At 42.4% G+C, this 25,560-nt stretch overlaps 1 protein-coding gene across 1 annotated transcript; it reads right to left on the bottom strand.

The window, feature by feature from the left end:
* On the bottom strand, positions 1–25,560 carry LOC110529449 (grainyhead-like protein 1 homolog). Its single transcript, XM_021611620.3, has 15 exons — positions 25,344–25,560; positions 24,261–24,447; positions 22,403–22,476; positions 21,894–22,254; positions 20,838–20,920; positions 19,753–19,909; positions 19,263–19,374; positions 19,065–19,159; positions 18,022–18,259; positions 15,220–15,344; positions 10,174–10,202; positions 9,878–9,963; positions 5,075–5,160; positions 4,658–4,722; positions 1–4,441 (listed from the first exon to the last, which is right to left on the bottom strand). The coding sequence occupies exons 1-15, from the start codon at positions 25,361–25,363 to the stop codon at positions 4,327–4,329; spliced, it is 1,833 nt and encodes a 610-aa protein (XP_021467295.3). The 5' UTR covers positions 25,364–25,560; the 3' UTR covers positions 1–4,326.

Here is a 25,560-nt window from a genome sequence, read left to right as displayed (position 1 = left end):
TGACTTTTAACAAATTTAATAACCACTGTGGGTAAGCATCTGCTGACAGGACTGACTCCAAATCGAGTCAGTCCAAATTGAAACATTAACACACACTTTGACCCCAACCCTCATTTCCTGTTGCAAAGAAATATTCACATTCGGTCATCTCAAAACATTGTGTTGCCACCTATAAATCTACGTTCAGACACACACAAAATAGCACAAAATGTTCAAAATGTAAATATAAATACATAGCTATAATTTAATTCATATCCCTTTTTTCATGATTTAAACTTACAAAAAATAAAATCATCACATAGAGTTAATAAATATAAAAAGTACTGACAGAAATAGCCAGTCACCGCATCATGTTTTACATATCTTTGAAATATACAGTATCAGTCAAACGTTTGGACACACTGTCAGTCTATCTAAAAGATAGTGAAGGAGTCAGGCGCAGGACACAGATAAGAGTAACAATCACTGATTTACGCAATCCAAAACGTAACGAAATCCCGTTCCAAACAAGGACAAAACCGGACTCAAAATATAACACACCAGCAATACACGAAAGACAATCACACACAAAACAGAAAGGGAAACCAGAGGGTTAAATAAGGAACATAATTATGAGAAGGGAACCAGGTGTGTAAAACAGACAAAACAAAAGGAAAAATGAAACATGGATCGGTGGCGGCTAGAAAGCCGGTGATGTCGACTGCCGAAACGCCGCCCGAACAAGGAGAGGGAACAACTTTGGTGGAAGTCGTGACACACACCTACTCATTCAAGGGTTTTTTCTTTATTTTTACTATTTTCTACATTGTAGAATAACAGTGAAGACATAAAAACGATGAAATAACACATATGGAATCATGTAGTAACCAAAAAAGTGTTAAACAAGTCAACATGTTTTATATTTTAGATTCTCCAAAGTAGCTTTTCCAACATTCTTGAAGGAGTTCCCACATATGCTGAGCACTTGTCCGCTGCTTTTACTTCACTCTGCGGTCTAACTCATCCCAAACCATTTCAATTGGGTTGAGGTCGGGTGATTGTGCAGGCCAGGTCATCTGATGCAGCACTCCATAACTCTCCTTCTTGGTCAAATAGGCCGTAAAGCCTGGAGGTGTGTTTTGGGTGATTGTCCTGTTGAAAAACAAATGATAGTCCCACTAAGCGCAAAACAGATGGGGTGGCGAATCGCTGCAGAATGCTGTGGTAGCCATGCTGGTTAAGTGTGCCTTGAATTCTAAATAAATCACAGACAGTGTCACCAGCAAAGCACCCCCACACCTCCTCCTCCTTCACCGTGGGAACCACACATGCGGAGATCATCCGTTCACCTACTCTGCGTCCACGGCAGGTGGAACCAAAAATCTCAAATTTTAACTCATCAGACCAAAGGTCAGATTTCCACCGGTCTAATGTCCATTGCTCGTGTTTCTTGGCCCAAGCAAGTCTCTTCTTATTATTGGTGTCCTTTAGTAGTGGTTTCTTTGCAGCAATTCGGCCAAGAAGGCCTGATTCACACAGTCTCCTCTAAACAGATGATGTTGAGATGTCTGTTATTTGAACTCTGTGAAACATTTGGGCTGCAATTTCTGAGGCTGGTAACTTATGAGCTTATCCTCTGCAGCAGAGGTACAGTGCCTTGCGAAAGTATTCGGCCCCCTTGAACTTTGCGACCTTTTGCCACATTTCAGGCTTCAAACATAAAGATATAAAACTGTATTTTTTTGTGAAGAATCAACAACTACTTTCAGTGCAGCAAACTCTCTCCAGAAGTTCAGTGAGGATCTCTGAATGATCTAATGTTGACCTAAATGACTAATGATGATAAATACAATCCACCTGTGTGTAATCAAGTCTCCGTACAAATGCACATGCACTGTGATAGTCTCAGAGGTCCGTTAAAAGCGCAGAGAGCATCATGAAGAACAAGGAACACACCAGGCAGGTCCGAGATACTGTTGTGGAGAAGTTTAAAGCCGGATTTGGATACAAAAAGATTTCCCAAGCTTTAAACATCCCAAGGAGCACTGTGCAAGCGATAATATTGAAATGGAAGGAGTATCAGACCACTGCAAATCTACCAAGACCTGGCCGTCCCTCTAAACTTTCAGCTCATACAAAGAGAAGACTGATCAGAGATGCAGCCAAGAGGCCCATGATCACTCTGGATGAACTGCAGAGATCTACAGCTGAGGTGGGAGACTCTGTCCATAGGACAACAATCAGTCATATATTGCACAAATCTGGCCTTTAAGGAAGAGTGGCAAGAAGAAAGCCATTTCTTGAAGATATCCATAAAAAGTGTTGTTTAAAGTTTGCCACAAGCCACCTGGGAGACACACCAAACATGTGGAAGAAGGTGTTCTGGTCAGATGAAACCAAAATTGAACTTTTTGGCAACAATGCAAAACGTTATGTTTGGCGTAAAAGCAACACAGCTCATCACCCTGAACACTGTCAAACATGGTGGTGGCAGCATCATGGTTTGGGCCTGCTTTTCTTCAGCAGGGACAGGGAAGATGGTTAAAATTGATGGGAAGATGGATGGAGCCAAATACAGGACCATTCTGGAAGAAAACCTGATGTAGTCTGCAAAAGACCTGAGACTGGGACGGAGATTTGTCTTCCAACAAGACAATGATCCAAAACATAAAGCAAAATCTACAATGGAATGGTAAAAAAAAAAACATATCCAGGTGTTAGAATGGCCAAGTCAAAGTCCAGACCTGAATCCAATCGAGAATCTGTGGAAAGAACTGAAAACTGCTGTTCACAAATGCTCTCCATCCAACCTCACTGAGCTCGAGCTGTTTTGCAAGGAGGAATGGGAAAAAATGTCAGTCTCTCGATGTGCAAAACTGATAGAGACATACCCCAAGCGACTTACAGCTGTAATCGCAGCAAAAGGTGGCGCTACAAAGTATTAACTTAAGGGGGCTGAATAATTTTGCACGCCCAATTTTTCAGTTTTTGATTTGTTAAAAAAGTTTGAAATATCCAATAAATGTCGTTCCACTTCATGATTGTGTCCCACTTGTTGTTGATTCTTCACAAAAAAATACAGTTTTATATCTTTATGTTTGAAGCCTGAAATGTGGCAAAAGGTCGCAAAGTTCAAGGGGGCCGAATACTTTCGCAAGGCACATTAACTGTGTCTTCCTTTCCTGTGGCGGTCCTCATGAGAGCAAGTTTTATCATAGCGCTTGATGGTTTTTGCGACTTTACCTAATGTCTTAAAATAATGATGGACTGTCGTTTCTCCTTGCTTATTTAAACTGTTCTTGCCATAATATAGAGTTGGTCTTTTACCAAATAGGGCTATCTTCTGTATACCAGCCCTACCTTGCCACAACACAACTGATTGGCTCAAACGCATTAAGGAAAGAAATTCCACAAATTAACTTTTAACAAGGCACACATGTTAAATGAAATGCATTCCAGGTGACTACCTCATGAAGCTTGTTGAGAGAATGCCAAGAGTGAGCAAAGCTGCCATCAAGGCAAAGGGTGGTTACTTTGAAGAATCTAAAATATATTTGGATTTGTTTAATACTTTTTTTGGTTACTACATGATTCCATTTGTGTTATTTCATCGTTTTGATGTCTTCACTAAAAAATAAAGAAAAACCCTGGAATGAGTAGGTGTGTCCAAACTTGACTGGTACTGTACTTCAAAATAATACGTAATACTTTCATATGTTAACTGGCATTCTGAAGACATCGCTGCTGTCTTGTCTGTGTATATATAGCAAAAAAGTAGTTGATCAAAAACTACACATGAAAAAAACGTCTAAAAAGTAGGAAAATATCATTGGCCGTTACACAATATTGTTTCCAAATGGTCCTCATCATAGTTTCATCTTGTATCGTAGCTACTGCCAAAAAGCCCCAGTAGTGCAGTGTGACTCCCATCATCTGCTTGTGAAGCAATCACTCAGTCACATTTTATGTGAAAATACTTAAATGTATTTTTCTTGCCAGCGAGCAAGGTAGCCATTTTGTGCAACCAACCACACCAGAAATGGCCTCATAGACACTGGCGCAGCAGAAAGGCAGAACTCATGGAAATATTTTGTTTTCCTTGTAGAAGTCTGTTACAGTTGTGTAAACAGGTGACTAATCCTACGGTTGTGTCCCTCAGCTGCCGGGGTCAACATGTGTTCCACCTCCAAGGGTCTCCCCCTGGAGGCCCATGACAACAGACTCCTATCCCCCTGACCAGAGTTGTTCTCATATTCACTAGGTAGAAAAAGGACCAAATAAGAAACGCTCATTTTCATTTTCCGTTGCAAAAAGTTGTGCCCTGATGAATACTTCCCTTGTCCGGACTCAGATCTCAGTCAGTGTCAGCAGCATTTCCCCCCCCACCTCTTCCATGTTGATCTGGAAGGCATCCTCGTTGGAGTAATGCTTGATGATGTTATCGTCCATATGGACTAAGATCCTACAGGACAGGAGAAGTGATTTACTTATCTTCAGACTGTTGTTTATACACAAGTTACAGATTATTTACATTGGGATGAGTCCCAAATGGCACCCTTTTCCATAGTGCACTACTTTTGACCAGGGCCCATAGAGCTCTGGTCAAAAGTAGTGCACTACATAGGAAATAGGGTGCAATTTGAGATGAACACTTTAATCCCAGTGACACCAGTCTTACCCTTTTTTGCACCTCTTGTAGACTTTCCCCATTTTTTCAAGCGGCAGCTCGTATTTATCGGTTACCTAGAGATGTGATGGGAAAATCATGGGAAACCCCCTATGTGAACTGGGTGCAAACAGGCCTTAGACAATACAATCCATTCCATTGAATGTCACTGTGGATGCCTGTGTGCATTCTCCGACAAGTGACTACTTCCTGACGGACACAAACAGGAAACAAATCCCTCTTCCTGTGACACTGGGTCTGTGTCCCAAATTACACCCTATTCCCCATAGTGCACTCTACACACACAGCTATATCTGCTTAGCTATTATTGAACTTTGCCTGTTGAAAATGTTCTCCCGAGTTATGTACACACACTTAGGCATCAAAAAATAAATTTTGAGCAAAATAGAACACAACAAATGTACTCACAGCCTCCAGTAGTCCTGCCAGAGTGGGCGTCTTCAGCATCAGAGCATCAAACACCTCCTCTGTCTCCTTACGGACATAAAGCAGCACTAGAGGAATGTAGTACGAGGAAACAAACTATCAGATACCGCACCAAAAGATACCACCCCAACCCCCACAGTGTAGAAGAGAGGTAGTCAGATACCACACCAACCCCCACAGTGTAGAGGAGAGGTAGTCAGATACCACACCAACCCCCACAGTGTAGAGGTAGTCAGATACCACACCAACCCCCACAGTGTAGAGGTAGTCAGATACCACACCAACCCCCACAGTGTAGAGGTAGTCAGATACCACACCAACCCCCACAGTGTAGAGGTAGTCAGATACCACACCAACCCCCACAGTTTAGGGGAGAGTTAAGATGTCCGCATGCATATCAAGAAGCTGATTAAATGGCATGATCATTACATAGGTGCACCTTGTGCTGGGTACACTAAAAGGTCACTCTAAAATGTGCAGTTGTGTCACAACACAATGCCACAGATGTCTCAAGTTTTGAGAGAGCGTGCAACTGGCATACTGACTGACGGAATGTCCACCAGAGCTATTGCCAGAGAATTAAATGTTAATTTCTCTACCATAAGCCGCCTACAACCTTGTTTTAAAGAATTTGGAGGTACATCAAACCGGCCTCATAACCGCAGACCACGTGTATGGCGTCGTGTTCACGAGCAGTTTGCTGATGTCAACCTTGTGAACAGAGTGCCCCATGGTGGCTGCGGGGTTATGGTATGGGCAGACATAAGCTACAAACAGACAAAACAATTGCCTTTTATCAATGGAAATTTGAATGCACAGAGATACCGCGACCAACCCCCACAGTTTAGGGGAGAGTTAAGATGTCTGCATGCATATCAAGAAGCTGATTAAACGGCATGATCATTACATACAGTTGAAGTCTGAAGTGTACATACACTTAGGTTAAAATTTGTTTTTCAACCACTCCACAAATTTCTTGTTAGTCCATTATGACATATACTTTGTGCATGACACAAGTCATTTTTCCAACAATTGTTTACAGACAGATTATTTCATTGTATCACAATTCCAGTGGGTCAGAAGTTTACATACACTAAGTTGACTGTGCCTTTTAACAGCTTGGAAAATTCCCCAAAATGATGCCATGGCTTTAGAAGCTTCTGTTAGGCTAAGTGACATCATTTGAGTCAATTGGAGGTGTACCTGTGGATGTATTTCAAGGCCAACCTTCAAACTCAGTGCCTCTTTGCTTGACATCATGGGAAAATCAAAAGAAATCAGCCAAGATCTCCACAAGTCTGGTTCATCCTTGGGAGCAATGTCCAAATGCCTGAAGGTACCACGTTTATCTGTACAAACAATAGTACACAAGTATAAAGATCATGGGACCATGCAGCCGTCATACCGCTCAGGAAGAAGACGCGTTCTGTCTCCTAGAGATGAACGTACTTTGGTTGGAAAAGTGCAAATAAATTCCAGAACAACAGCAAAGGACCTTGTTAAGATGCTGGAGGTAACAGGTACAAAAGTATCTATATCCACAGTAAAACGAGTCCTACATTGACAAAACCTGAAAGGCCGCTCAGCAAGGAAGAAGCCACTGCTCCAAAACCGACATAAACAAGCCAGACTACGTTTTGCAACTGCACATGGCGACAAAGATCGTACTTTGTGGAGAAATGTCCTCTGGTCTGATGAAACAAAATTAGAACTGTTTGGCCATAATGACTATCGTTATGTTTGGAGGAAAAAGGGGGACGCTTGCAAGCCGAAGAACACCATACCAACCATACCATAATGTTGTGGGGTTGCTTTGCTGCAGGAGGGACTGGTGCAATTCACAAAATAGATTGCATCATGAGGAAGGAACATTATGTGGATAAATTGAAGCAACATCTCAAGACATCAGTCAGGAAGTTAAAGCTTGGTCGCAAATGGGTCCTCCAAATGGACAATGACCCCAAGCATATTTCCAAAGTTGTGGCAAAATGGCTTAAGGACAACAAAGTCAAGGAATTGGAGTGGCCAACACAAAGCCCTGACCTCATACTTTAGACAATTTGTTGGCAGAACTGAAAAAGCATGTGTGAGCAAGGAGGCCTACAAACCTGACTCAGTTACACCAGCTCTGTCAGGAGGAATGTGGCTAAAATTCACCCAACTTATTGTGGGAAGCTTGTGGAAGGCTACCCGAAACATTTAACCCAAGTTAAACAATTTAAAGTCAATGCTACCAAATACTAATTGAGTGTATGTAAACTTCTGACCCACTGGGAATGTGATGAAAGAAATAAAAGCTGAAATAAATCACTCTCTACTATTATACTGACATTTCACATTCTTAAAATAAAGTGGTGATCCTAACTGACCTAAGACAGGGAATTTTTACTAGGATTAAATGTCAGGAATTGTGAAAAACTGAGTTTAAAGGTATTTGGCTGAGGTGAATGTAAACTCCCGACTTCAACTGTAGCTGCACCCTTTGCTGGGGACAATAAAAGGCCACTCTAAAATGTGCAGTTGTGTCACACAACACAATGCCACAAATGTCTCAAGTTAAGAGAGCATGCTGAGTTCAGTAATGTCCACCAGAACTGTTGCCAGATAACTTAATGATAATTTCTCTACCATAAACTCTACCAATGTCGTTTTAGAGAATTTGGCAGTACGTCCATCCGGCCTCACAACCACAGACAACGTGTAACCACGCCAGCCCAGGACCTCCACATCTGGCTTCTTCACCTGCGGGATTGTCTGAGACCAGCCACCCGGACAGATGATGAAACTGTGGGTTTGCACAACCAAAGACTTTCTGCACCATCTGTTAGAAACCGTCTCAGGGAAGCTCATCTGCATACTTATCGTCCTCATCAGGGTCTTGACCTGACTGCAGTTGGGTGTCGTAACCGACTTCAGTGGGCAACTGTTCACCTTCGATGGCCACTGGCACGCTGGAGAAGTGTGGATGGAAGACCTGTGGGTGTCGTGTGGGCGAGCGGTTTGCTGATGTCAACGTTGTGAACAGAGTGCCCCATGGTGGCAGTGGGGTTAAGGTATGGGCAGGCATAAGCTACAGAGAATAAACACAATTACATTTTTTCGATGGCAATTTGAATGCACAAAGATACTGAGATCCTGAGGCCCATTGTCTTGCCATTCATCCGCTGCCATCACCTCCTGTTTCAGCATGATAATCCTTAACCCCATATTAAAAGGATCTGTAAGCAATTCCTGGAAGCTGAAAATGTCCCAGTTCTTCCATGGCCTGCATTCTCACCAGACATGTCACCCATTGAGCATGTTTGGGATGCTCTGGATCACGTGTACGACAGCATGTTCCAGCTCCCGCCAATATCCAGCAACTTCGCACAGTCATTGAAGAGGACTGGGACAACATTCCACAGGCTCAAATAAACAGCCTAACCTTGTTGAGGTATCTGTATTCCCAGTCGTGTGAAACCCTTATATTAGGGCCTAATGACTGATATGAACTGTAAATCAGTGAAATCTTAGAAATTGTTGCATGTTGCATTTTTGTTCATTGTAGTTCATGTAGAATTGGGCGATTAAGATCTCCTAGGCAAAAACGTAAAAATGTACGACAGATTTTTTGATTTATCTTAGATTAATTCAGACTATTTTGAGGAAGTGTATACTGAATATGGCGTCGCAAAATTGTTCAAGCAAAAGTCTTTTAAGGGTATATGTGAGGATAATCGTTCGGTTCGCCTAGCCGAATTCAACTAGGTGCCTACCAAAGCATGCAGAAGCCTTTAGTCAGATACTACCACACCAACCCAGTCAAATACTACCACACCAACCCCCACAGTGTGAGGGAGAGGTGCCATAGACGGTGGTACCTGAGAAACAAAAAGAGGGAGGAATCCACACAAAGGTGTTTTTTTAGACATGGGGTGTGAGACCGTTTCACACATTGACCTACTGTGTGAGTTTCTCTCTCAGTCAAGTCACTGAGTTATGATGTGCTACAGTATTGCCCTAATATCCTGCTAGGTGACGTTTCCATGGTTTTAGTGTGTATTCATGCTGAAACAACTGCCACCCTCATCAGATATCATAAACATAGTAAAACTCAGTTAAGATGGACTGTGTCTGAAATAGTGCCCTATTCCCTGCACAGTATACTACTTTTGACCAGAATTCAGGACAGGAGGCCATTTCGGACACCCCTGGACCCCTGTTAATGGGTAATTCCACCACTTTACAACCTCATAAACTGAGAAAAGGCTGGGCCAGTGACTGACTGTAGTTGCTCTTTACTCTTTTCACACTGGCGTCTTGGGAATTGGCAGTGAGCCTAGTCAGAAATAGACTAGTCTGAGACAGACCACGCCAAACGGCGAACAACCCCTAATCATTCTGAGAACAGCCACCACAAACACGTGAGTGGGAAAACCAATCCCGTTTGGACAACATGTCATGATCATATTCCACTTTGAAAACAAACCGTGTGTGTTGTGCTTTCTCCATCTAAGGGGAGGGGAGGGCAGGGCTTTGGAAGCCATGTGGCCTGTGTTTACATGCAGTCAGCTGAACTGCGTGGGAGCAGCCTGAGCAACAGCAGCCTGAGCAACAGCAGCCTGAGCAACAGCAGCCTGAGCAACAGCAGCCAGAGTAACAACCACAACTACAGTGCAGCTAGACAGAGAGCATTTCTCTCTCTTGCTCTATAATTCTCTTTATCTCTGTATTATGCCTTCTCGTTCACTGTATTTATTTCCCTTGAATACACACTGTCGGCAAACGTATCTCAATATAATGTACCTTTCTCTGGTCCGTCCCGCCTTGCTTTCTTGTGAGGAGCCAACTCAAAGTCCTCATCACAGTGGAGTAGTCTCTTCTGCCCCAAGCTGCAACCAGACAAACACAACACATATGACTATTTACATTTTAGTCATTAAGATCACTAGTTACTATAATGAGTATAGAAGACTATGAAAAAAGGCACATTGAGTGAATGAATCACTTATAATGGGTATCAAATTGTTTACATTTATAGGCACTTTTAGCATCATTCACTAAATAGTACAGTAACTATACAATATAACAATTTTACTCACCTATCCTCACTGTCATCTGGTAGGCTTGCCTGATAAAGGATGAAGAGAAAAATAAATCAGTTGAGTGGGCTATTTGTTCAGTTGCTATTGTCCCAAGCAAACTACAGTACACTGAAACTCTGCAGTCTGTGTAGCACTAGCATCCCTATAGCCCCTCACTTAGATGTGATGTTTCTTTGTGTTCATGTCTCAACGTTTGTCTGAAATGTTTAAAAAAAACATGACATTCTCTTATGTATTTCAAATGTACCTCACACACGTTTAAAATCAAATACAATTTATTTGTCAAATGCTTCGTAAACAACTAACAGATTTATAGGGAAATGCTTACTTATGGGTCCTTTTCCAACAATGCAGAGTTTAAGGGGGGAAAAAAAAGAATAACAGCATGAAAAAATAACATAACATTTCAACTAAGTACTGTATGGAAATTAATCAGCAGTATTATGATGGGTTCGGTCAGTGCCGTTTCAGATGCGGGAGGGCGATTTTGTTTTCATGAGCATGGCCGGATGATTGTTGTTCATATTCCATTCGCCCAGTTAAATGTAACAGTGATAGGCTTAGGCTACTACATGATACTCAAATTTTCCTTATACCCATCATGAGGTTGCTACAACCTAGCCTATGAATGAAAGTTTACAACGTAGGTGCACACAGGTCGAGAGACAAATTTGATGTGACAGACAGTGACACATGGACAGACAGTAAAATTCAATACCGCCTTGCACACTCTTGCCTGCATCTAGCTGATATAGTCCAATAGCTGCAAACGAGAGTTTCAATTGGACAAATTCAGGTATGTTTATCCCCGTTTTGTTCCGTTTGCTTCGATTTAAAAAAGCGTTTTTCAACAGAATCGGCGGAATGAATACACACTCCTGATCACATTTAAACACAGTTCAGTTTCATAGCAGCCACATTGTATTCCTTCTCACATCTATGTGCTCTCCTCCTTTCACCTCTTCCCTTCGCTTGTGGACTTCAATACACAACACATCAGCTGTATGTGACCAGGTGAAAAAACATTTCCAAGCCAAACCACTACACACGGCCTACATGGTTGTCACCATATTAGCTAAATTAACGTCATAGTCAGCATAGCTAATAGAACTAACACGTTAGTAAACCCACTACAATCATACATTAATGTTACATTGTACAGTCAGTAAGCTGTTACACCAGCGGACCCGATAGGAATAAATTAGTAAAACCAAAAGCTTAACTTGACTTGGAAGAGTTCCAGTGATGTGTTGGATAGACATAGCCAGCTAGCTAACATAGCATCCCTCTGTTTGAGCCTATTGTTTGAGTAGGCTAAAGTAACTAGCTGCATTTGCTAGCTAAGTAAGTGAAACTGAAAAAAACATCTATTTTTCTTGCTTCTTCTTAATTTAGGAAGTAATTAGTTCAAAACTATTCAACAATTTTTTTTCTCTTTGAGTCAACTACTACTACATGTTTGGCAATGCCCTGACCATAGCGAGCCCTTGTTTCTCTATGGCGTAGTAGGTCAGGGCACGACTGGGTGTATTCTAGTTTATTATTTCTATGCTGTGTTCTAGTTTATTTTTCTTTGTTGGTGATTTGTATGATTCCCAATTAGAGGCAGCTGGTAATCATTGTCTCGAATTGGGGATCATTTTTTTTAATTTTTTATTTCACCTTTATTTAACCAGGTAGGCTAGTTGAGAACAAGTTCTCATTTACAACTGCGACCTGGCCAAGATAAGGCATAGCAGTGTGAACAGACAACACAGAGTTACACATGGAGTAAACAATTAACAAGTCAATAACACAGTAGAAAAAAGGGGAGTCTATATATACATTGTGTGCAAAAGGCATGAGAAGGTAGGCAAATAATTACAATTATGCAGATTAACACTGGAGTGATAAATGATCAGATGGTTATGTACAGGTAGAGATATTGGTGTGCAAAAGAGCAGAAAAATAAATAAATAAAAACAGTATGGGGATGAGGTAGGTGAAAATGGGTGGGCTATTTACCAATAGACTATGTACAGCTGCAGCGATCGGTTAGCTGCTCAGATAGCAGATGTTTGAAGTTGGTGAGGGAGATAAAAGTCTCCAACTTCAGCGATTTTTGCAATTCGTTCCAGTCACAGGCAGCAGAGAACTGGAACGAAAGGCGGCCAAATGAGGTGTTGGCTTTAGGGATGATCAGTGAGATACACCTGCTGGAGCGCGTGCTATGGATGGGTGTTGCCATCGTAACCAGTGAACTGAGATAAGGCGGAGCTTTACCTAGCATGGACTTGTAGATGACCTGGAGCCAGTGGGTCTGGCGACGAATATGTAGCGAGGGCCAGCCGACTAGAGCATACAAGTCGCAGTGGTGGGTGGTATAAGGTGCTTTAGTGACAAAACGGATGGCACTGTGATAAACTGCATCCAGTTTGCTGAGTAGAGTGTTGGAAGCAATTTTGTAGATGACATCGCCGAAGTCGAGGATCGGTAGGATAGTCAGTTTTACTAGGGTAAGTTTGGCGGCGTGAGTGAAGGAGGCTTTGTTGCGGAATAGAAAGCCGACTCTTGATTTGATTTTCGATTGGAGATGTTTGATATGGGTCTGGAAGGAGAGTTTAGAGTCTAGCCAGACACCTAGGTACTTATAGGTGTCCACATATTCAAGGTCGGAACCATCCAGGGTGGTGATGCTGGTCAGGCGTGCGGGTGCAGGCAGCGAACGGTTGAACAGCATGCATTTGGTTTTACTAGCGTTTAAGAGCAGTTGGAGGCCACGGAAGGAGTGCTGTATGGCATTGAAGCTCGTTTGGAGGTTAGATAGCACAGTGTCCAAGGACGGGCCGGAAGTATATAGAATGGTGTCGTCTGCGTAGAGGTGGATCAGGGAATCGCCCGCAGCATGAGAAACATCATTGATATATACAGAGAAAAGAGTCGGCCCGAGAATTGAACCCTGTGGCACCCCCATAGAGACTGCCAGAGGACCGGACAGCATGCCCTCCGATTTGACACACTGAACTCTGTCTGCAAAGTAATTGGTGAACCAGGCAAGGCAGTCATCCGAAAAACCGAGGCTACTGAGTCTGCCGATAAGAATACGGTGATTGACAGAGTCGAAAGCCTTGGCAAGGTCTATGAAGACGGCTGCACAGTACTGTCTTTTATCAATGGCGGTTATGATATCGTTTAGTACCTTGAGCGTGGCTGAGGTACACCCGTGACCGGCTCGGAAACCAGATTGCACAGCGGAGAAGGTACGGTGGGATTCAAGATGGTCAGTGACCTGTTTGTTGACTTGGCTTTCGAAGACCTTAGATAGGCAGGGCAGGATGGATGTAGGTCTGTAACAGTTTGGGTCCAGGGTGTCGCCCCCTTTGAAGAGGGGGATGACTGCGGCAGCTTTCCAATCCTTGGGGATCTCAGACGATATGAAAGAGAGGTTGAACAGGCTGGTAATAGGGGTTGCGACAATGGCGGCGGATAGTTTCAGGAATAGAGGGTCCAGATTGTCAAGCCCAGCTGATTTGTACGGGTCCAGGTTTTGCAACTCTTTCAGAACATCTGCTATCTGGATTTGGGTAAAGGAGAACCTGGAGAGGCTTGGGCGAGTAGCTGCGGGGGGGGGGGGGGGGGGGGGCTGTTGGCCGAGGTTGGAGTAGCCAGGCGGAAGGCATGGCCAGCCGTTGAGAAATGCTTGTTGAAGTTTTCGATAATCATGGATTTATCGGTGGTGACCGTGTTACCTAGCCTCAGTGCAGTGGGCAGCTGGGAGGAGGTGCTCTTGTTCTCCATGGACTTCACAGTGTCCCAGAACTTTTTGGAGTTGGAGCTACAGGATGCAAACTTCTGCCTGAAGAAGTTGGCTTTAGCTTTCCTGACTGACTGTGTGTATTGGTTCCTGACTTCCCTGAACAGTTGCATATCGCGGGGACTATTCGATGTTAGTGCAGTCCGCCACAGGATGTTTTTGTGCTGGTCGAGGGCAGTCAGGTCTGGAGTGAACCAGGGGCTATATCTGTTCTTAGTTCTGCATTTTTTGAACGGAGCATGCTTATCTAAAATGGTGAGGAAGTTACTTTTAAAGAAAGACCAGGCATCCTCAACTGACGGGATGAGGTCAATGTCCTTCCAGGATACCCGGGCCAGGTCGATTAGAAAGGTGGGGGTTTTCCCCACCTGTGTTTGTGGGATATTATTTTGTGTATGTGCACCACATAGTCACGTTTCGTTGTTAGTTTATTGATTTATTGTTTTTGCTAAGTTTCACTTTATAATAAATATGTGGAACTCAACATCCACTGCGCCTTGGTCCGTCTCTCCACACGTACGTGACAAGGACATCCTCCGGAAGTTGACATAATTACTGTGTAAGTCTATGGAAGGGGGTGAGAACCATGAGTCTCCTAGGTTTTGTATTGAAGTCAATGTACCCAGAGGAGGACAGAAGCTAGCTGTCCTTTGGCTACACCATGGTGCTACCCCACAGAGTGCTGTTGAGGCTACTGTAGACCTTCATTGGAAAACAGTGTGTTTTAATCAAATATTTGGTGACGTGAATATATTTAGTATAGTTTTAGCTAGGATAACTTTTAAATTATTTACTATTTATGAAATTCACTGAGGAGGATGGTCCTCCCCTTCCTCCTCTGAGGAGCCTCCACTGATCAAATCCAATTTATTTATATAGCCCTTCGTACATCAGCTGATATCTCAAAGTGCTGTACAGAAACCCCAAACCCCAAACAGCAAGCAATGCAGGTGCACCTGATGCAACCAGGTGTCTATTTGTTATATCCTGGAAAATGTAGTTCGGTCCTAGCAATGGCCAAAAACAAATGGTACCTAGAGACTGTCAGTTTGGCGATATGCTGCAGTGAAACATGGTTGCAATCCAGTTTCTTTCCCAAAGTTCAAGTTTTTCCAGAAATCCCAGTCGGAGGATTCCCTCCCTGCTTATTCCCTCTTGATTCCAGGAACCGTCCAATTGGTATTTCTAAAAAACCTGGGAACTTTGGGAAAGAGTTCTGCAACCCTAAACATAGGCATCGCTGGACTTACATGGTGGTGCTGGGTGCTGGGGAAGTGGACTTCTGGAATGAAGAGAACTGGCTGGGAGTCCATGTCACTCATGGCTTTGAACGATGCTATGGCCACATGCTTCAGCTGCAGAGGGTGTTCTACATCTGTGGCAGGACAGCAGGGGGAGATAGAGGGTCGTCACTAGCTTCTATAGCCAAGTCATAGACCCCTCCCATTTCTCAAATGTATCTTCTTAAAATTATATTTTAAACCTAACCCTAACCACACTGCCAACCTTATGCCTAACCTTAAATTAAGCTAATTTCTGTAGCCAATTTTGACTTTGTGGCTGTGGAATCTGACTTTGTGGCTGTGGAGGCATTATCAAGTACTTGTCAAATAGTGAATGAGTGACTGACGTAGCAGGACTCAAATCATCATTAGAGTCGCATCATGCGGGGTTACAATGTACTAAAAATCAAAACATATAGCTCAACATTTGTAGAACAAGTAAAGTTATATTAATAACTCTAAATGAAGCATATAGGAGTTCCTATTTATTTGTTAACGCTCAACACAGAATAGCCGCATGTGCGCACTCCCTCAAATCGTTTGGAGAAAATATCCTTTCTATTTAATTCAGCTTTGTTCAATTGTATTCTTCATACTATAAAATAATACCACGGAATTCTAAGCAAATCTTGTTTGCTAAATGAACTAGTGTAGCCTACAGCCATTTGGCATAGCCAGATCAGGACCTACAGTGCCTTGCGAAAGTATTCGGCCCCCTTGAACTTTGCAACCTTTTGCCACATTTCAGGCTTCACACATAAAGATATAAAACTGTATTGTTTTGTGAAGAATCAACAACAAGTGGGACACAATCATGAAGTGGAACGACATTTATTGGATATTTCAAACTTTTTTAACAAATCAAAAACTGAAAAATTGGGCGTGTAAAATTATTCAGCCCCTTTACTTTCAGTGCAGCAAACTCTCTCCAGTAGTTCAGTGAGGATCTCTGAATGATCCAATGTTGACCTAAATGACTAATGATGATAAATACAATCCACCTGTGTGTAATCAAGTCTCCGTATCAATGCACCTGCACTGTGATAGTCTCAGAGGTCCGTTAAAAGCGCAGAGAGCATCATGAAGAACAAGGAACACACAAGGCAGGTCCGAGATACTGTTGTGAAGAAGTTTAAAGCCGGATTTGGATACAAAAAGATTTCCCAAGCTTTAAACATCCCAAGGAGCACTGTGCAAGCGATAATATTGAAATGGAAGGAGTATCAGACCACTGGAAATCTACCAAGACCTGGCCGTCCCTCTAAACTTTCAGCTCATACAAGGAGAAGACTGATCAGAGATGCAGCCAAGAGGCCCATGATCACTCTGGATGAACTGCAGAGATCTACAGCTGAGGTGGGAGACTCTGTCCGTAGGACAACAATTAGTCGTATATTGCACAAATCTGGCCTTTATGGAAGAGTGGCAAGAAGAAAGCCATTTCTTAAAGATATCCATAAAAAGTGTTGTTTAAAGTTTGCCACAAGCCACCTGGGAGACACACCAAACATGTGGAAGAACTCTGGTCAGATGAAACCAAAATGTAACTTTTTGGCAACAATGCAAAACGTTTTGTTTGGCGTAAAAGCAACACAGCTCATCACTCTGAACACACCATCCCCACTGTCAAACATGGTGGTGGCAGCATCATGGTTTGGGCCTGCTTTTCTTCAGCAGAGACAGGGAAGATGGTTAAAATTGATGGGAAGATGGATGGAGCCAAATACAGGACCATTCTGGAAGAAAACCTGATGGAGTCTGCAAAAGACCTGAGACTGGGACGGAGATTAGTCTTCCAACAAGACAATGATCCAAAACATAAAGCAAAATCTACAATGGAATGGTTCAAAAATAAACATATCCAGGTGTTAGAATGGCCAAGTCAAAGTCCAGACCTGAATCCAATCGAGAATCTGTGGAAAGAACTGAAAACTGCTGTTCACAAATGCTCTCCATCCAACCTCACTGAGCTCGAGCTGTTTTGCAAGGAGGAATGGGAAAACATTTCAGTCTCTCAATGTGCAAAACTGATAGAGACATACCCCAAGCGACTTACAGCTGTAATCGCAGCAAAAGGTGGCGCTACAAAGTATTACCTTAAGGGGGCTGATTCATTTTGCACGCCCAATTTTTCAGTTTTTGATTTGTTAAAAAAGTTTGAAATATCCAATAAATGTCGTTCCACGTTGTTGATTCTTCACAAAAAATACAGTTTTATATCTTTATGTTTGAAGCCTGAAATGTGGCAAAAGGTCGCAAAGTTCAAGGGGGCCGAATACTTTCGCAAGGCACTGTAAATAAAATAAGGAAAACTCAGTATGCTATTCTGTTCTTCTGAAATAGACTACATTTTCTTCATATCATCCTTCTTTAGACCGGTCTAAAATAAATACTGGATATATTGTGAAGGTGTCGGCTCTATTACATGGATTTATTCGATTTAGATCTTCCAAAGGTCTGCATCAGTGACTTGTTGGCTTTGTGAGGAAGCCAGGATATGCTAAATGTGTTTATGTTAATTAACAGTAAATTACTGTGAGACCGACAGTTATTTGCTTGACAATCACCAGCTGATGAAATGTAGTTTCTTTCAAGTTTATTTTTTTCTACCTATGGAGTTTTGCCTTGATACTGTTGCCCTGGCTTAATTTTTAGGGGTTAGTTGTGAAGAGGCTTTTGTGAAGCACACTGGCATACTGATATTTTTTTGGGGGGGTGATTGATGAACTGATTGATTAATCGATTGGTTGTTTCAGGTGATGTACTCACAGGCTGCGGTTGTCTCCTGTCTCTTTCCCTTCCTGTAAGGCTGCTTCCTTTCCTCATCTCGGATCTTCCTCTCGGCACCTTTGTCACAGAACACCTTAATCATGCAGTAGGCTCTGTGTACTAGCTTGTGACCATGGCTCCCAAAGCTGTAGGTGTCAATCTGGAGGTTGAGAGGAAGGCCCCTCACTCCCTTCTGAGGGGAGAAGTCTGTACTTAGACAGTTCACAGACACAAACACCTGAGGGGGCAGCGATAAAGGCACATGAGAATTTAAATTCAAAAAGCTTTATTGTCCATCCAAAAGCATTGCATAAAAGCACCAATAATGCCATAAAAATACACAACAAATTGAGTCATAAGACAGAAAATGTTTAATTAATTAAATACATATTTGAATAAACAGTTCTGATGCACATTTGTGGGTTTATGGTGCGTTCAAGACAACTCCGGAAATCTCCAAACTGACTTCAGTGCGTTCAAGTCAAATGAACTCGGGGTCATCCAAATCGGAATCCAAATCGGAATTACAAGTTGGAAACTTGGACATCATGCTAGAGCTCCGACCTGAAGATCACTGACATCACCGATTTTTGCCAGACTGAGGTCGTTTTTTTTTCTAGTTCCTAATTGTCTTGAATGCACTATATTTCCATTTGACATTTCTGTCATGCAGGCAGAAAGAAATCAAGGTACAAAATTGTAGTCTCTACATACAAAGTGTGGTCCTGGGTAGTTTCAAAGTATTGTGTATGATTGATTTAGTTGTATATGTTTCCCCCAGCTGGTGACTGTTTGTAACTACATTTGTTTAGTCTTACAAAACATTGTCAGAAATTTGTCTTAAATCTGGTATGGTAAAGTTTTCCTTAGACGCTGATCTTGGGGCAGTTCAGCATTTCCTGCATTTCCCCCAGATTGGGGGAGGGGAGAGGAAGCTGATCCTAGATGACCTGTACCTAGGGGAAACTTTACCCACAGAGCCCAAAATCTTCACTCGAAGATTTCTGCTGCCACTATAAAGACATGATATTGGCATTTCTTACCCGTGGCTCGTCCTTCGTGTCCCATGTGAAAGAGATGGCATTGTAGGCGATCTCCTCAATATTGGCGATCGTATTGAATCGCTCTTTATAGTCAGCTGGGATGAACAAACAGGGAAGACAACAGTACTGTTTACACACTAACAATTAATGTTTACATACTGATTTTGAGGACATGTGTGGGTGTGTGTGACCCCTCACCAATATCAATGCAACGCTGCTTGGCTGTGTGCTGTCTGCTGTGCCAGTACTTCCAGTATTTGAGCTGGTCCTCTGTGAGCTTCTCCTCTCCAAACACAAGCATCACCACACTCTGAAATATACAGTCAGCTCTACATTACAAACACACACCACCAAGACCTAAAACACAAAAACAACATTTACAGCGAAATACGTATACTCTATTCCCAAAACTGTACACAGAGGACAAGATAGAGGGAAACCCAGAAACACTTGGTAGTCCAGTCAGAGACGACTGAGAGCAGCCTCAACTGGTGAAACCTGGACAAACTTGACCCGAACTGAGTGAGGACATTTGTCAATGGCCTTAAGTCAAGTAAGGCCTTCCCAAAACACATTTGGCAAACCTAGAGACACAGTAGATAGAATAGGGGACATAGAGAGACGGGGACAGAGAGAGACTAGAAGATAAAACAAACAAATAAAAGAGATAAATTAGAGATGCTCATACCCGGACTTCTCCACTGAGATGAGATTGGAGCGGGGTGCCCCCTAGTGCTCTCAAGGTGATGGGGTAGAACTGGGCCTTGTTCAGGTAGCTCATCTGGCCACTGCTGCTCTTGGTCCAGAGAGACTGGGGAGCCTCCAGCATGTACTCAAAGTGTTGACTAAAAGAGAGAGGGAGAGAATATTCGTTGAGCCAGTAACAAAAGGTCGCTGGTTCAAATCCCCGAGCCAGCAAGGTGGAAAAATCTGCCATTCTGCCCTTGACATGGACGTCGATTAAGGCAGCCCCCCCTGATTCAGAAGGGCTGGGTTAAATGCAGAAGAAACATTTTGGTTTAATGCATTCAGTTGCACAACTGACTAAGTATCCCCTTTACCCTATATCCTAATATCTCAGCTAGTGACTATAAAAGCATTTTTGAAAGTGAATATTTGATAGGCAGAATGAAAACGTAAAGGTGCAATATGCAGAAATCGCACTACCATTTCCTGGTTGCTAAAATTCAAATAGTTTTGTCTAATTTCAGTTTGTGACAAAACAAGCAATGCATAATGTAGAGCAGGGCCCTTAACCCTGTTCCTGGAGTGCTACCATCCTGTAGGTTTTCGCTCCAACCCTAATCTAGCACAACTGATTCTAATAATTAGCTGGTTGATAAACTGAATCAGGTTAGTTACAACTGGGGCTGGATCGAAAACCAACAGGAGGGTAGTTCTCCAGTAACAGGGTTGGAGAGCCCTGGTGAAGAGAATCGTTGTACCATCTAAACCGCTGTGAAATGTATTTTCAAAAACACCAAATATTGCATTTTCAGCTGTTTGAAGCTAAATTTAAGGGGAAGCATAGAAATAGCGCGTATAGAACAGATCTACCGCTTTTTAGACTTGCTTTCAATTAGTGACAGGTCTATTACTCACATGTCTATGTGAATTTGGTCAGATCACCCAAAAAGTGACATATTGCAGCTTTGTATTAAGGTAAGAATTAAGATAAGGTTTGATTAGAGATAGTTTCAGTGAGGTTAAGGTATTTTCTGCTGGTTCAATATACCTTGACAGTCCCTATCACATTTTGACTGAGAACGTTACCTTGCTGTGGAGCTGTAGTAAGGGTATCCACCAGGAGGGATGGAGGTCATACGTAGCTGGACCTCCTCAGAGGGAGGGAAGACCTGTGGGTCACAACAACACAATCCAGGGGAACATCAGTACCAGGAAAATAGGCCATGTCCCAAATGGCACCCTATTCCCTTTATAGTGCACTATTTATTTCCCCTTATATGGCAAAAGTAGTACACATTAAAGGGAATAGAGTGCCATTTGGGACGCACACATAATAATTTGTGTAGGTGACCATTACATATTACCAGTTGTGGAAAAAGTACCCAATTGTCATACTTGAGTAAAAGTTAAGATACCTTAATAGAAAATGACTCATGTAAAAGTCACCCAGTAAAATACCACTTGAGTAAAGGTGTAAAAGTATTTGGTTTTAAATATATTTAAGTATCAAAAGTATATGTAATTACTAAAATATACTTAAGTATCAAAAGTAAAAGTAAAAATAATATCAAATTCCTTATATTAAGCAAAGCAGCCTGCCACATTTTCTAGTTTTTTTATTTACGGATAGCCAGGGGCACACTACAACACTCAGACATAATTTACAAACAAAGTATGTGTTTAGTGAGTCCGCCAGATTAGAGGCAGTAAGGACGACCAAGCATGCTCTCCTGATAAGTATGTCAATTAGACAATTTTCCTGTACTGCTAAGCATTCAAAATGTAACAAATACGTTTGGGTGTCAGGGAAAATATATGGAGTAAAAAGTACATAACTTTCTTTAGGAATGTAGTGAAGTAAAATTAAAAGTAGTAAAAAATATAAATAGTAAAGTACAGATATCCCAAAAAAACAACTTAAGTTGTACTTCAAAGTATTTTTTACACCACTGCATATTACACTACAACCTGTAGATCAATGAAAATATGGATGATGCCTCATTGGCTCCATGTAGCTAAGTGAATAGGCTGTCTCACAAGCTTGTTACTTTTACTTTCAATGACGCCTGGGTGTAAGTCACACAGCTCCATGAGGGGTTCGTGCTGCTCAGTGTAAAATTGTGCTCTCGTATGAGACCCTACCTCATTGGTGCTGTCCTTGTAGGACTTTGTGTAGGTGGAGTCAGGGGTGAGGCTCCGGGCTCTGGGGCTGTACTGGCTGAGGTGGCGACTGAAGGCCATGCCATCCGACTGGGAACCGTGGGGACCAGTGGGGGTGCAAACGGGGAAGGAGTGCAGGGCCTGGGTCCCCTCTGGGCTGAGGGAGTAGGGGGGAGGGCTGGAGGTGGTGGAGATGCAGACTATGGAGTTTGAGGCTGGGTAGAGAGCCTGGGTTTTGTCCCCCCGGCTGGGTTGGCTGCTGCCCTGGGCCGCAGTGTTGCGATGGACGGTCCTCAGAGTTGTCATGGCCAGGGGGGAATCTTGGAGTGGCACCACGAAGTTCCTGAGAAGGAGATGATCAGAGTAAAGGTCATCTCAGAACACAGATTTCTTTACTTCAAAACACTTTCTCAATTTACAGTAAATAAAAAGTAAACTATGCCAAGTCATAACTGAATAAAAACATTATAATAACTAAGGAGATTCATTACATATTGTTTGGATCAGCATCGCCCACAATAACTTCTGTTTTGGGCTGTCCAGTCGTTCTCTTGTCTTGTGGCACCTAGAAGAGTAGTATAATACATTGTCACACCTATATACATCTATGGCGGTACTTAAAATACCTTTATAGTTATGTAGTAGTAGTTATGTAGTAGTAGATATGTAGTAGTAGTGTAGTAGTAGTAGGTATGTAGTAGCAAAGTAGCTATGTAGTAGTACAGTATGTACAGTTGAAGTCGGAAGTTTACATACACCTTAGCCAAATACATTTAAACTCAGTTTTTCACAATTCCTGACATTTAATCAGAGTAAAAATTCCCTGTTTTAGGTCAGTAAGGATCACCACTTTATTATAAGAATGTGAAATGTCAGTATAATAGTAGAGTGATCTATATCAGCTTTTATTTCTTTCATCACATTCCCAGTGGGTCAGAAGTCTTTACATACACTCAATTAGTATTTGGTAGCATTGCCTTTACATTGTTTATCTTGGGCCAAACGTTTCGGGTAGCCTTCCACAAGCTTCCCACAACAAGTTGGGTGAATTTTGGCCCATTCCTCCTAACTGAGTCAGGTTTGTAGGCCTCCTTGCTCGCACACACTTTTTCAGTTCTGCCAACACATTGTCTATATGGTTGAAGTCAGGGCTTTGTGATGGCCACTCCAATACCTTGACTTTGTTGTCCTTAAGCCATTTTGCCCCAAATTTGAAAGTATGCTTGGGGTCATTGTCCATTTGGAAGACCCATTTGCGACCAAGCTTTAACTTCCTGACTGATGTCTTGAGATGTTGCTTAAATATATCCACGTAATTTTCCTTCCACATAATGCCATCTATTTTGTGAAGTGCACCAGTCCCTCCTGCAGCAAAGCACCCCCACAACATGATGCTGCAACCCCCATGCTACACGGTTGGTTGGGATGGTGACCTTCAGCTTGCAATCCTCCCCCTTTTTCCCTCCAAACATAACGATGGTCATTATGGCCAACAGTTCTATTTTGTTTCATCAGACCAGAGGACATTTCTCCAAAAAGTACAATCTTTGGCCCCATGTGCAGTTGCAAACCGTAGTCTGGCTTTTTTGGAGCAGTGGCTTCTTCCTTGCTGAGCGGCCTTTCAGGCTATGTCGTTATAGGACTCGTTTAACTGTGGATATAGGTACTTTTGTACCTATTTCCTTCAGCATCTTCACAAGGTCTTTGCTGTTGTTCTGGGATTGATTTGCACTTTTCGCACCAAAGTACATTCATCTCTAGGAGACAGAACACGTCTCCTTCCTGAGTGTATGATGGCTGCGTGGTCCCATGGTGTTTATACTTGCGTACTATTGTTTGTACAGATGAACATGGTACCTTCAAGCATTTGGAAATTGCTCCCATGACTTGTGGAGGTCTACAATTTTTTTTCTGAGAACTTGGCTAATTTCTTTTGATTTTCCCATGATGTCCAGCAAAGAGGCACCGAGTTTGAAGGTAGGCCTTGAAATATATCCACAGGTACATCTCCAATTGACTCAAATGGTGTCAATTAGCCTATCAGAAGCTTCTAAAGCCATGACATCATTTTCTGGAATTTTCCAAGCTGTTTAAAGGCACAGTCAACTTAGTGTATGTAAACTTCTGACCCACTGGAATTGTGATACAGTAAATTCTAAGGGAAATAATCTGTCTGTAAAAAATTGTTAGAAAAATGACTTGTGTTATGCACAAAGTAGATGTCCAAAAATATAGTTTGTTAACAAGAAATTTGTGGTGTGATTGAAAAACGAGTTTTAATGAATCCAACTTAAGTGTATGTAAACTTCCGACTTCAACTGTATGTAGTAGTAAGCATATATGAGGTACCTTATAGTAGTTGTAGAGGAGAGCATTGGCACTGTCCTCATCTTCGTTGATGTGCATCATGGCCTTGGAGGCGGCGGTCAGGGGGTTCCCTAGGAAGGTCCTCCAGTCCTCGTCATGCTCCATGAGCGCCTGCCGCCGACCACCGCTGTATGACGCCTCATTCTGGAACACCAGAACACCTCTCTTTCTGCACAGTGAGACAGTCCGACATTAAGTTCAGATTCAGAACTCCCCACTTTCTTCACAGTGGGGCATCCAACATTAAGTTCGAACCCTGCTATTGGTAATAATGTAAACTGGTAGCTAAGGAGATAAGTGAACAAATATTTACTCCCAGTCTATTCAAACGAAATATATGTGTAAGGGGTGTGGGTTATTGTAGTTGTTGTGAGTAAAAAAATGTTTGACAGATCTTGAAGATCATTCTATCTATACCAGAGGGTATAACACTCTGCATTGCTGTTATTATGCCCAATAATAGTCCTAACCTCTTCAATGTACACACATAGAATAAGTCCCATAGAGTGAACAGGAGGAAATGTAAGCGTTGAAGCCAACCGCAGCATGAAAAATGCCGACCGCGCCGCAATGATCTCTGTTGGGACCCGCATGTCCCGCGGGCATCCCGTGGGAATGCAGCCATCTAACGTCAGGCCATCTAAGTAGCCAGATCGCTGATCCTGCTCTACCAGCAAGACCGGTCTTCATCGCGCTGACTGTGTCATTACAAATTACTTCCATTGTTTTGTTTATATACAAGACATTACCTTTGTACAAACATTGCACACTTTAATTGTGTGTCTGTGTGTGTAGCACACATAGTCTGCCTGAGAAGTTCAATGCACAATCATATAGTGACACTAATCATTTGAAGACAGTTTGCCAACTAAATCTACCACTCTACCATTCTTAAAACTAGGCGACATGGAAAGTCAAAGAAGCTCAGCAATCCCCTAATAACTGATAATTAAATATAAAATGTATCCTTTGTCATCTAAAAGCTGCTGCGCTTTATTGCGGACCTGTGTATGCCTATAAGTGTACATATAGCCTACACCAAAGAGAACTGGACCGTGTACTTACTTTGCAAGCTCCTGTGTCATTTCCCGCTGTCGGACTGGACTTTCAAGTTGTAACGGTAAATTCCGATCCGTCCAATATAAAAAAAAACACGAGATGCTGGTAGGTAAACTTATGTCAACCTTGTCCTTCAGAACTAGTTTAGTCGGCTTTTCTCGATCTATGAGCTGGAGCCGGAGTTTTGACTGCTATAGGCCACGAGATTGTCTTGCTGTGACAC

This window comes from Oncorhynchus mykiss, chromosome 8, assembly GCF_057628025.1.
Source record: "Oncorhynchus mykiss isolate SJ-2025 chromosome 8, ASM5762802v1, whole genome shotgun sequence".
In the NCBI taxonomy this organism is placed as follows: Eukaryota; Metazoa; Chordata; class Actinopteri; order Salmoniformes; family Salmonidae; genus Oncorhynchus; species Oncorhynchus mykiss.
The sequence above is the reverse complement of the archived record's forward strand: the minus strand, read 5'-3'. Positions and strand labels throughout refer to the sequence as shown.

Coding starts and splice junctions, on each gene's coding strand:
- LOC110529449 (XM_021611620.3), bottom strand. CDS start 25,363: ATGACACAGGAGCTTGCAAA. Junction 24,448..25,343: donor ATGACACAGGAGCTTGCAAA/GTAAGTACACGG, acceptor CTCACTGTGCAG/AAAGAGAGGTGTTCTGGTGT. Junction 18,260..19,064: donor ACACGAAGGACGAGCCACGG/GTAAGAAATGCC, acceptor CTGCCCCCTCAG/GTGTTTGTGTCTGTGAACTG.